The following is a 12,347-nucleotide window of genomic DNA, read 5'->3' as shown; positions in this document are numbered from 1 at the left end:
GCAAATCTTCAACATGTGAATGTTCCAGTAGTATTTGCAGAAAGTTACAAACAACACAAAACAAGGCACTCAACACTTAACACCCTCTACTGCTTTTCCAAACAAAAGGTCAACTTTTCTTCTCATGGACAGTTTGGGAGGCTGGGTCCAGAGCTCCCTTTCCAAGGCAAGGCCCAGCACAGTGTAGCAGAGCCTGCTGGCAGTGGAGGAGAAAAGTGGGAAGAAGGAAAAGGGGAAGTGAGTCCTGACTCAGCCTTGGTGACAAAGCACTTGACCTGTCCTGCATGAAGGACAAAGTGGCAAAGCCTACCCATGCCCAGGGTGAGACATCTGCTCCACAAGACCCACTGACTGCAGGGGCACTCTCAACTGAGGTGCAGGCTGAGTAGGGAGAAAAGTGCTGTCCAGGCAGGGAAGGCTGACCATAAAAGAGGTTCCCAAGCCTCCTATTCCCTTAGGGGAAGTCCCTGCAATGTACCCAGCTGAGCCCACAGCTCCTGCAAAACAGCCCAGTGTGCTTCTGCTGGCAGAAGCTGAGCTGCTGGCTTGGGGATCAGCTTTTCCCTGCAACACAGCATCACCTGGCTGGGCAAAATGGTGTTCCAGGGGACAAGCAAATGGTGCCAGGAAAACATGCTATTCAAACACAGAGTGGTAGGAGCTTCACTGGCCTCCTGCATGAGACCTTCCTGGGAGCACCACAGCACATCATCCCCTAAAATTAGCACTTGGGTGAAAAGCATGGACGTGTGGAACATGAACACTGCCACTCACTAACCTGTAGCCAGTTCTTGCCTGTGAGCCCCCCATACTCACTTGGTTTTACAGTAAGCTACCACACAGACGATGCCCACCACAAGCAAGGCAACACAGATTCCCGTGATGGTTAAAACCCTCTTCTGGTAGAGCTCCTCTGCTTCTGCAAATGGAGAGAAAGGAACAGTTAGGGATGGGCTCCAGCACCTGGGCTGCTCCTGGCTGTAGGGGAACCAGCACTGCATGGGGGTGAGACGGAGGACAGGGCTAGGGCAGACCTCCTGCCCATCCTCCTGCCCATCCTCCTGCCAATCCCCTGCCTGCCTAATGGCTGCCCCAGACCTGAGCCCAGCTGGCCCAACCTTCCTCACCCCTCAAAAGATCCTTCTTGTTTCCCCCTGCCTTTGCCCTCTCTCGGCAGCTCATCCCTTCTGCACTCACACTTCTCACCTTCCCTTCCTTCCCCACAGTGACTAATCTCACAAAGCCCCACGATTCTCCTCTCCCTTCCAGCAGATTCCCCCCTCTCTGGTGCCTTGACCAGCTGGCACAGGAGCCCTGGAGCATGCCCCACTCCCCAGGAGCACACACAGGAGCCCTGTGGTCCCTGACCCCAGGCTCAGGATGCCTCTGCCTCCAGCAGCTGCATGCCCTGGAGCAAAAGGCCCCCAAGCATGTAGGTGCTGAAAGGGACATCCTGGAACAGTCAAAAAAGCAGCATGAGGATGGAAAAGTGATAGCGTGTCAGGCAAAGAAAAGGGAGTGGAGTGATTAAAATACAGGAACCAGTCATGGATTTGTAATGAAACCCTAGGAGGACATTCATACCATTGCATCAGGTAGCTCAGAGGCACACACAAAATGTAAGCAGCTTGCTGCTGCCTCTCAAACACCACCAAGTGTCACGGGCTGCCTGTCAAACCAGAAGAGCCAGTCACAAAACCCAGACCAGGCTGGAAGGGAGGGGATTCATTCCCATCCACCAAAGCTCCCAGGAGATGCTCGGATCTCATTTGCACTGCACCCAGGCAGCAACACCGTGGCCAGGACACCTCTTCCTCTGGGGCCACCCAGAGCAGATGTGACATCCAGCAACCCCTGCCCAGAGCAGCAGAGGCACTTTGGGTTCTCCAGCTGGATGACTGACAGAAGGATTCAGTGCAGAGCTGCCATGAGGGTTTCAGCTCAGCAGCTATGAACAAAGTCCTCATGCCCCCACACTGTGTGTTAGTGTTAAACTTATTGGGCTTTGTGCCTTTAATATTCATTGATTTTTTTTTTCTGTCTAGATTAGCAATAAAAGTCATGCCATGGTTGATGTGCTCAGTGTGCTCCCCCACACCACTGAAAAAACTTTGAACAGACCATGTGACACCCCCTGTGCCACCAAACACTCAAATACAAAACCAGAAGAGAAACAGGTCTGGTCCCAGAAACCCCTGGGACTAGACTTTAGCAAAAAAAAAAAAAAAAAAAAAAGTGAGTGGGAATGAAACATTCCAGACAACTGGACATTTATAACAATTTCAGCTTGCCATTCTAGGTTGAAAAAAGCATTTTTGGAGAAGAAAAAAATGGTGCTAGGAAAAAATGGTTACCTCTTTCTAACTCTCAAAATGGCAATGGACAAAGGTTTGGTAAATAAGGACTGGCAAAGAAAACAACCCTGGCATGAAGATGCCAAATATAATAAACAAAGCTTTCTTAGGAAAGGAACCAGGTGGAGCTGGAATAGGGGAAGAGCCCACTCTGGGGTGAAACTCTTCCTTCAAGGACATGTTTCTTTGGTATGGGTGCCTTATCCCAGGCATCAGCAACCATGGCAGACACGATTTCTTGCCCTTGCACATCATTGGGATCTGGATTACAGTTGTACAGCTCCCTCCTTCAGACAGGATTTTATACAAAATCTCCTTCAGAGGTTTTATACAAATCAGGAAAACCAGCTGGGGTCACATCCTGGTTATGTGGATGGCACTGGGCAAAAATTTTGCTACTTCTCAGCAAAAACAAAAAAAAAAAAAAAAAAAAAAAAGTTAGTGGGAATTACACATTCCAGACAACTGGACATTTATAACAATTTCAGCTTGCCATTCTAGGTTGAAAAAAGCATTTTTGGAGAAGAAAAAAATGGTGCTAGGAAAAAATGGTTACCTCTTTCTAACTCTCAAAATGGCAATGGACAAAGGTTTGGTAAATAAGGACTGGCAAAGAAAACAACCCTGGCATGAAGATGCCAAATATAATAAACAAAGCTTTCTTAGGAAAGGAACCAGGTGGAGCTGGAATAGGGGAAGAGCCCACTCTGGGGTGAAACTCTTCCTTCAAGGACATGTTTCTTTGGTATGGGTGCCTTATCCCAGGCATCAGCAACCATGGCAGACACGATTTCTTGCCCTTGCACATCATTGGGATCTGGATTACAGTTGTACAGCTCCCTCCTTCAGACAGGATTTTATACAAAATCTCCTTCAGAGGTTTTATACAAATCAGGAAAACCAGCTGGGGTCACATCCTGGTTATGTGGATGGCACTGGGCAAAAATTTTGCTACTTCTCAGCAAAAACTACTTTAACCAAAAAAAAAAAAAAAAGAAAAAGAAAAGAAAAAAAAAAAGGCTGGGAGGGAGGTCAGTTTTCAGCAAAAATTCTTCAATAGCAATGCTTTTTGCTACAAAGACTTTTTTCCCTGAGCCAAAATAATCCCCTTTGAATCATGGTGGAGGAAGAAAGAGCAAAGACATTAAACTATTGGGGGGGTGGGGGTGTTTGCTTTTTTTGTTGTTTGTTTGGGGGTTTTTTATTTCTTTATTTGGCTGGGATTTTTTACCTATAACAGGACAAAACTCTTTGGCCAAGGCTGAAATCCCAGCCTTTGTTCTGGTGGTTATGTCAGTTTGGGGCCCTGACTCTGGTGGGTCTGACTGTCCTGAACCTTCACCTGGGTTGCAGGGGAATGTTTCAGCTCATCAGAAATGCAGATTTGGCCTCTCTGTCTCGAGCTGACAGCTCTGCTACACAAAGCAGTGAAGTGTGAGGCTGTGCATCACTGCTGCAAACGAAAAATTGAATGATCTGCTGAGAGCAATTTAGCTTGGGCCCCAACATCTCATTAAAGCTGATGCTCAATAACAGTACCTTCACATTGCATGGCCAGAGACACTGGTACTGAGAAATTTTCCCTCTTCAACAGAAGGGGGGAGTGGCCCAAGCAACGCCTCAGATGAGGCTGAGCAAAGCTTTGTGTATTTTTAATTTTTTAACAGCTCATTTGCAGAACCTAATCCTCCAATTTTTAGGCACTTTTCAAATAGCACACAGGAAAAAATTGAAAGAAAACCCTCCAGTTTTAATCAGAAACCCTGAGACGAGACAAATGGAAGGATTTCCACTAATCACTTGGGGCAAAACCATCTCAACAGCAACAGAAAGGAAATGAGAGGGTGCACGCTGCAGCTTTGCATCTGAGCAGGTGAGATCCCAGAGCAGGTCCATTTGTGTCTCTGTGCTCTACAAACACATCTTCAGCAGCAGCAGCATCACTTGTACAGCAGCAGACACTGAGAACAACCCATGGGGTGCCACACGATGCCAACAGAGCCACAGGGCAGCCACGGTGTCACAGCAAGGCATGACAGTGACAGACAAATGGCAGAGCAGAGACACTGCAGACAGCATGTGTGTGCTTCTGTGGTGGCATGGAGAATGGATGGGGAACAGGACAAAAGGTCAACAAAAAAGGGATGTCAAAAATCCTCAGTTTGAAGGTTTGTCCAAGTGTATTAGCATTAGCAGCACCGCTTTCTCTGAAGCTCCCTGACTGTAAAATTCCCACATTTTCTGCTCCAGGGGGACGCACACCAGTCCTGGGGGGTCAGACATGCAAAAACTAAAGGAGATACATTTCTCCAGCCTCAGTTAGTCAATGTCCCTCCACCTCAGAGACCTCAGAAGGCAATTTAGGATCCCCAGCTGGAAGACTGGTGTCCTCATACCTCTAGCAAAGGGAATTCAAGGATCTTCATGTGAAGATCTGCTCTGCCAGGCCAATGCTTTTAGGTTAAGTGATCAATCATAGAATCATGACAGAATCCTTGAATGGTTTGGGTTGGAAGGGACCTTAAAGCTCATCTTGTTCCAACCCCCTTGCACCGTCCCAGGCTGCCCAACCCCTCTGCTCCCTCCTGACCAGCCCTCCCTGCTCCTGGCTTGCACTCTCCAGAGAAAACTTGCCTCAAGGATTTGATTTCCCAAGGGCTTATTCAAGGGATAACTTGATATATATCTAAAACTAGACTGAGGAGAATGGAAAGAAAATAATATGATTATGAGTAACTAGGCAGGAGCAGGTAAATGCCCAAAGGGGATATTTTTGAAAGCATTTAACTCACTGCAGTGTTTTCCCAAGCTTGCCACTGGGGTGCTCAGCATTACACCCTCCACTCTCCTGGGCAGCCACTGACTTCCCTGGGATACTTTTCTAGACTAACTTGACTCATGCCATCTTTCTTGGCACAATTTCACCCTGCTCAAGACCCAAAACGAGCTGCTCAATTTTGGGAGGAGGAACGGCAAAGCTCATCCTGATCCTTTGCAGGATCTGGTGGATGTTAGTGTGACTGGGATGGCAACTTCTAGAACAGCCCTGATATTTCTAGAACTTCTCTTCCCATTCCTGGAATTCCTGCCTGTCCCCAAGCAGTGCCTGCTGGCAACCTTTTGGATGGACACAAGACCCCAGGCTTTCAGTTAAATACACAAAAGCATGTTGAATGGAGATGCATGGCAATTGTAACATCCCAGTCATGCCACACACACCACGCTGCTGCTTGGAACAAAGAAAAAAGTGCTGCTAAAAATACACCTGCATTTTCATAGGTTTGCATTTAGAATTTGTGATTTGCTTTGTTTTGGTTTTGCTTGTTGTTTGGTTTTTTTGGTTTTTTTTTTTTTTTCAATCCAAACATCTATCTTGGTGCCAGGGAAGAGAACAGAACAGCTGATTTTTTAATCATCCCATTAAAGCCATAAATATAATGTTGGAAGCTCTTAATGGCTTCTGATTAATAAATGAATGGTTGTTCCATACCCTTTAATTCAAATCCAAGATGCTCTGCCAATGCAGAAAGAAGACAAGGAAGAGAAAGAGAAAAAGAAAAACAGGTCTGTCAGAGAACTCTAAAATACAAACACACACACTGTGCAGTTACAGCAGGTTAGCTTTTGGTAGGCTCAGCAGCACTCACACAGAGACACTGTAAGCTTCAGAGCATTTCAAACCCCCTCCACAACTCACATGTTATGCAAAGAAAGACCCAAACAAATTGCAGTGGAAGTTAATTATGAATTCTTTCAGTTAATTATGAATTCTTTCGAGATGAGCCATGTTTGTTAGTACCTGATATGGAATTCACTGTTTAGGCAGGGAAAGAAAAAAAAAAAAGAAAAAAAAAAAACTAGGAAAGGTACACTTGTTCTGAAACAACTCCTGACAGGTCAAAACACATAGAGACTGCATGAGCCTGGTAAAAACCATTCATTCCCTTTCCACAGGGCAGATCTGCCCTGGCTGGTCTCCCACGCCCGGCGTGCCCGGGGCTGCGCTCCAGAGAGGAGCTGGGCACGGGGCTGGAAGGGCTCCTGCTGGGGCTGGCCAGCACCCTGCTGCTGCCCTCCTCACCCAGCCCAGGGCACAGCAACCCTGGCAGCACAAACCCCCCTTGCCCCTGCCCTGCCCTGCCCTGCCAGCCCTGCCCTGCCAACCCCGGGAGCTGCGAGGGACGAGGTGCCCGGGCAAGGCAATGGATCCAGAAGTGCAAATGGCACTGAAAGCTCCCCTCAAGCCTGTGGCCTGCCAAACTGCACTCCTGGCGTGGCTCTGCGTTGTTTTGGTGTGCTGCACAACGCCCAGATGGGAGCCTGTGCTTTCAGATTCATATTCAGCACAAGTAAGATTGCAGTTCATCTTGCAGAGACAGTGCTAAGCACAGGAGTCTGCCCAATGAATCAACAGTGCAAAACAGGTACCCTGAATTTCAGTCATTTTCCTGGTACAGACATCACCTAAAGACAGCTTTTCTTACATAAACATGAAAGTTCTCCATACTTACCACCATACACAACAGTGAGCTCTGCTGCTCCCAATCACCATACACACAAGATTATTTGCAGCTTGGAGATGTCCAGATTTATTTACTATATTTTCCATAGGAACTGCTTTTTGCTGCACAGAAATATTTGCTTTCTTTTGCAGTGCTGTTCAAAATTTAGGCGGGGGGGGGGATTAGCACTAATTGTTACAGAACATGTAAACACGTGTTCTAAAGCAGGTTCTTCTCTTCAAAACAGGGCTGATGTTTGGGGGGGGGCTTTTGCAAGGGAAAGTTGGGGTTCTTTAAGGTTTTGTATAATTTAAAGACCACAAAACTTGGCTGCTCTCTGCTTCACATCTCACATTTGTGTGAAAGGAATGGCAAACGTCACAGAGCATTTCACAGTCATTTTGTACTTTAGTACATTTTGTGGCAGTGACGTGGACATAATGTGGTGGGCAGCAAAGAACTGGACAGGATATATTCATCCTAAACCACCTGGCTACCACATCCAGCCCTGACCTTTTTTAAAGTCTTCCTTCCACTGCACAGACCTTGTTCCCCTGACACTGACCAATGCATCTAGAGATACCTCAAGTTTCATCCATAAATCTAACCCATTGGTCCATCTGCATACACACATCCCTCCCTGCTCCAGGATTTTCTGCAACATCTGCAGCAGCAAATGGATGAAATTCAAAACATTTTCATGATTTTTTGCAAACTCAGGAAGGCCTGTGAGAGCAGAGGTGGTGGGCAGGACCTGAGGAGCTTGAGCCCCTCTCATGTCAGAGCTGCTGTTTCTTTTGGCTCCCCAGGTTCAGGGAGCAGAGACAGGCAGCTGGCTGGGAAACCTGTGCCAGTGTCTCATTACCATCACAGGGAAGAATTCCTTCCTCATGTCCAATCTAAACCTGCTCTCTGACAGTTTGAAGCCATTCCCCCTTGTTCTGTCACTCCAAGCCCTCTAAATCTCTCCACATTTCTTCTTGTCCTCTCCAGCTTCAACAGGACAAGCTCCACTGGAAGCAATTCACACAAGGGCTACCACTCAAACAAACTGGGGTGAGACAGCCCTGAGATGGCAGCTGTAGGCTGAGGAAATGGGCAAAGCATCTTTCTCATAACCTTCACCATCATCCTCCTCCTGTCTGCACTGCACACATCCTGAGCACCCTGAGCTGCTGTGGCACTCCCCAGGCTCCCTGAACTGGGGACATGAGGGTTTTTTTGGAAAGTCTCATTCCAAATGTGCTTCCTGAATCTTTCTGAAAATCTTTTTTCTCAGCATCAGACAAAAGACAAAGTCCTGCATTTACTTCACCTGCAGTGACTCTGTGACTATGATGTACTGTAGTTATTTTAAAAGATGAACTGACAAAAACATCCAATGTAAAGTATTCCTGTAGGAGCAACACCTCAAGCAAGATGACTCTCACTGAACTGTAGATTTTTAGGATGATTTAAAAGGATAAAAGCCTTAGGAAACAGCTGTGAAAACCGTGGCTGTGCCCACTTGGTCTTCAGATTGTCCAAGAACATTGACAAGATGTTTGGATACGGCACATTATTCCCTCAAAATGCACTCTCTGGGACACAGAGCATGCTCCAAGGCAGGAAACAAAGTGGAGAACTGACATCTGAGGACTAGCAGGATAATAAATTGGGACAATTTTGTTGCTAATTGATTGTGCTGACGAGAGCAGCACTTGCAGGTCTCTGATTCAGGATTTTCCCAGGGTGTACAGGGAGCAGTGCAGGACAGGGGGACACGATGGGGACAGAGGACACTGAGCCTGTGTCAGGAGCTGGGTGACACGTGGGATCTCCAGGAACAGGAAGTCTGTAAATGCTCCACAAGCTCCAGAGCCTTCACCTTCTCCAGTTCTGCAGCAATCAAACAAATTTGGTTGGCATCAAGAGTCCAAACACGTCACAACAGAGTGTTCAAATTCTGCTGTGGATTTGGAGCATGCAATTAACTTTAGGAGATCCCAAGGGGAAGCTGTGCTGTGTCCTGGGGAGAAGGATCACCCTGCCATGCTAAACCACCAACACCCTGTAATTACCCAGCCACACCAAAGCACAGCCATCACCCTGTGATTCAGGGGTCAGCAGTTACCCTGCCACTGAATGGAAGCTGCAGAATGCCTGTGGAATTTAAAATGCTGCTAAATATTGGTTTGGGGGTCAGATGAGTGAGAGGTGGAGGAGGAAGCAGAAATTTAGGTCAAATAAAGAAATAATCTTTCATTTGTCATTTTTGTACTGCAGTCACAGCAGGTAGGAAGCCACTGCTGAATAAGTGAGGTGAACAGAGAAGCTAAAATTCAGATCCAGACCTTCCAGAAGAGCTTGAGGTGGTTCATTTATCCCTCTGCTCTGGAGGACACCTCACCTGAGCACGAGGAGCCAGAGGCCACCCAGGGTCACTCTCACCTGCCAGGGTGGTGCCCTGGGCACAGCCTGGTGAGTGCTGGGGGAGAGGGACCATCCTCCAGAGAAACAAGAAACCTCTCACCCAGTGAAGCCACCCTGCCCCACGATGGCTGGGCCAGCAGCACTGGAGGCAGCTCAGGTGCTGCTGTGGGGACAGCTGAGGACAAAGCTGCTCTCCCAGGGGATACCTCCTGGAAATCCTGCTCTGTGTTTCCAAGCAGACCAGGAGGAAGGCTCCAACTGAGAATTAGAATTCAATTTGTAAAGAAACCAGGAATGAAATATGGGGTAAAAATGGAGAATATGCTAGATGACATTGCATATGAATGTCAGCTCTGTTTGAGGGTGTTTACAGGCAGGCTACAGCCTGCAATTTTAATTGGATCACAAAGTAGAAAATGAAAATGTTTCACTAACCAAGATGAATGGTATGACATTTGTCCTCCAGATTGGTGATGATTATTTGTGGAGATGAATAAACAGCAAAGTTAAGATGAAGTTTCAGTTTCCACAATCAAGAGGGAAGCATAAATATAAAACTTTATCCCAATTTTCTAAACTGTTCCATAAATCACCAGTGGAAAGAATCCAAATGTGCAGACTTAGGAAACATAAATGTTCCTGCTGACCACGTTTAACTTTCAGGATCTCAGCTGCACCAGGACTGAAAGAGCTGCCAACATGTCTTACAAAACCTTTACCACCAGCCAGCCCAAAGCCTGGCAAGTTATTGGTAAACCTCCAGGAGGATTTAACAAAGACCTGAAACGTTGCCTGTAGAAGAGAGAAGATCTGCATCTTGATCTGATGCAGAACAGGCAGCTGTGAAACACAGGTGCCAGCACAACTTTGAAAAAAGAGTTTCTTAGAAGGAAGGATGATTTTGGACAAGGTTCTGACTTCTGGGAAAGCTGCAAGCCTAAGCTGTGCCCCAGGAGGCAGCTCTGCATTGGGTGAGCCCCCAGCAGAAGCTCTCAGGGAGAATTCCTGACCCTTTGGACACTGCTGCACTCTTCAGCCAGCTGTGCCAGCAGAGAGGAAAATCCAGCTGCAGAGGCTCAATGGCCCATGGATGCCACTGCTGTGGATTCATTCTGGCTGTGGAGCAAGAGTCTGAGGTGTCTCACTCTCAGCAGAGCAGGGACAGACACCTGTGCTTGGTGGCTCTGCAGGGACCTGTGCCACTGGAGCCCCCTGCCAGCTGCTCCCACGAGTTTGTCTATGGACACACAGAGTCATGGGTACCTTGATGTGAAAAACCTTCTAGCAAGAGCATTTAGTGACTCATCAGCCATGGAAATAACTCTCTCTGTTCTCACCTGCCAGGGCATTCCTCAGTTTCACACAGCAATTGCAGACAGTCACTGTCCCCTCTGTTCACTGCCATTAATTCCCTGCAGTTTAAATTTCAACTGATTCAAATGTTGCTTTAATGTCCCTCTCTAAGGTTTTCTTCTCACAGGTTACTTAAAGCCTACACACACAAAATGATCTCCTAACCTTGATCCACCAGCCCTATGTGTGCACAGAGTTGGGACAGACTGGGGGTTCTCTGAGTTATCCCACTATTTTCTACCAATCTGGTAGAAAATAGCAACAGTGTGAGCCTGACATTGAAAAAAAAAAACAAAAAACAAACCCATCTTTAACATTTTCTCTTCATTTTCCAGCAGTGCTGTATATATCCAGAAGGGCTGGCAGTAGGCACCTGCTCATATGGTTGGAATAGCAACATAAAGAAACATCACATGTGAGAAAACCTACCTAAATAACCCTAATTTTCATCTTAATGTGCTCTAGCAGGTGTTTTGGGCAATCAGAGAAAAATAAACCTCCAGAGCTACCTGTCAAAGAGACAAAGGCAGCCTGAACTCCTGGAGAACATGGGGAGTTTTACCTGAGCAAAATGTGAAAAAGGGTTTAAACCAGAGAGGTAGGAAGCTGCTCCCGAAAGGAGGACACACAACATCTGCCAGGATGCTGGGATGCTGCACCACCTCCATTCTGTGGCCCAAATTCAGCAAAGTATCTGCCATATCTTTTCAGAACAGCACCTTCAATTTGGCTCACTCTGCAGAGACTCTCACTCAGCCCTGGGATATACCTAATAAAAGTCATTGTCATACTTAATATTCATATTAAGGAATCAGGAGGATCCAATCTAGGCCTGAAAACCTGAAATACCCCAAATACATTTAAAACAACACCAATATAGGTGTCCTTATTTAGGTATCTGTCAAATGCTGGCAGTGTTCTCAAAACATGAATCAGGACAGAGCTATTTTACTTCCAGTGGAAATGCCTGAACCTCATTTAATCTGTTTCAGCTTTTGACCTGTCAGAACCCATATGGGATGAAGCACTGAGTGAATTATGGAAAATCAGCAACTTCTGCTGTGCCCTAATTATTGATCAAAGGAGAAGGCAAGCATTTGCAGGGTCCACACTTGAGTGAAATGCTTTTCCTACTCAGAAAAACAGAAAGTTCAGTGCAAGCTTTTCTTCAGTGCTGCTGCTATCTATATTACCCAACTGTGACCTGAAAGTGAAAACAGCCATAAACATGCATGAATCATCTTCTTATATGAATTTTATCCAAGTTCAGACAGGTAGCCTGGATTGTTGAGCTGTTTTTACCTTACTATGCTGTGGTTTAAAGCAAACTTGAGGTAAGGAAATGTTCATGTGTCAGTTTTAAAGCTGACATTGTTCCTCTAACACGTGAATAAAATTAAAACAAATCTCAGTCCCATAAAAAGCTGGATTCTGCAAGCTGGGGAAAAAACCACATGCTGTTTACTCCTGCCATTAATGCTCTCAAAAGACATTTTCCTGACATAAAACTCATTTTCACCCCTGTTTTGGTTTTGCAGCATGGCAGCAATAATGTTTAAGCCTGTTGGACACCACCTCATGAAACATGCTACAAATCAGCTCCATGGGGTGAGCATCCCACTGCTGGCTGCAGCCCTGGCACCCTGGGCTTCCAAGAGGGGAGGAAACCCTTCAGCACCAGGTGAAAGATCAAAACAGAACATTTTGGGCTGTCATTTTAAAAAGA

The 12,347-nt window shown here is 46.4% G+C and overlaps 1 protein-coding gene across 7 annotated transcripts in view; it reads right to left on the bottom strand.

Annotated features, from left to right (window-relative positions):
- Positions 1 to 12,347, bottom strand: part of NRG2 (neuregulin 2) — an 85,959-nt gene that overhangs the window by 8,609 nt on the left and 65,003 nt on the right. For all 7 annotated transcript variants that reach the window (XM_050979728.1, XM_050979732.1, XM_050979729.1 and 4 more), the window contains one exon: positions 817 to 919. In XM_050979728.1, coding sequence (XP_050835685.1) covers positions 817 to 919 — 103 coding nt within the window. The remainder of the gene's footprint in view (positions 1 to 816; positions 920 to 12,347) is intronic.

Source organism: Serinus canaria, chromosome 13 (genome assembly GCF_022539315.1).
Source record: "Serinus canaria isolate serCan28SL12 chromosome 13, serCan2020, whole genome shotgun sequence".
Lineage (NCBI taxonomy): Eukaryota > Metazoa > Chordata > Aves > Passeriformes > Fringillidae > Serinus > Serinus canaria.
Note: the sequence above shows the minus strand (reverse complement) of the source record. Positions and strands in the feature narration are given on the sequence as shown.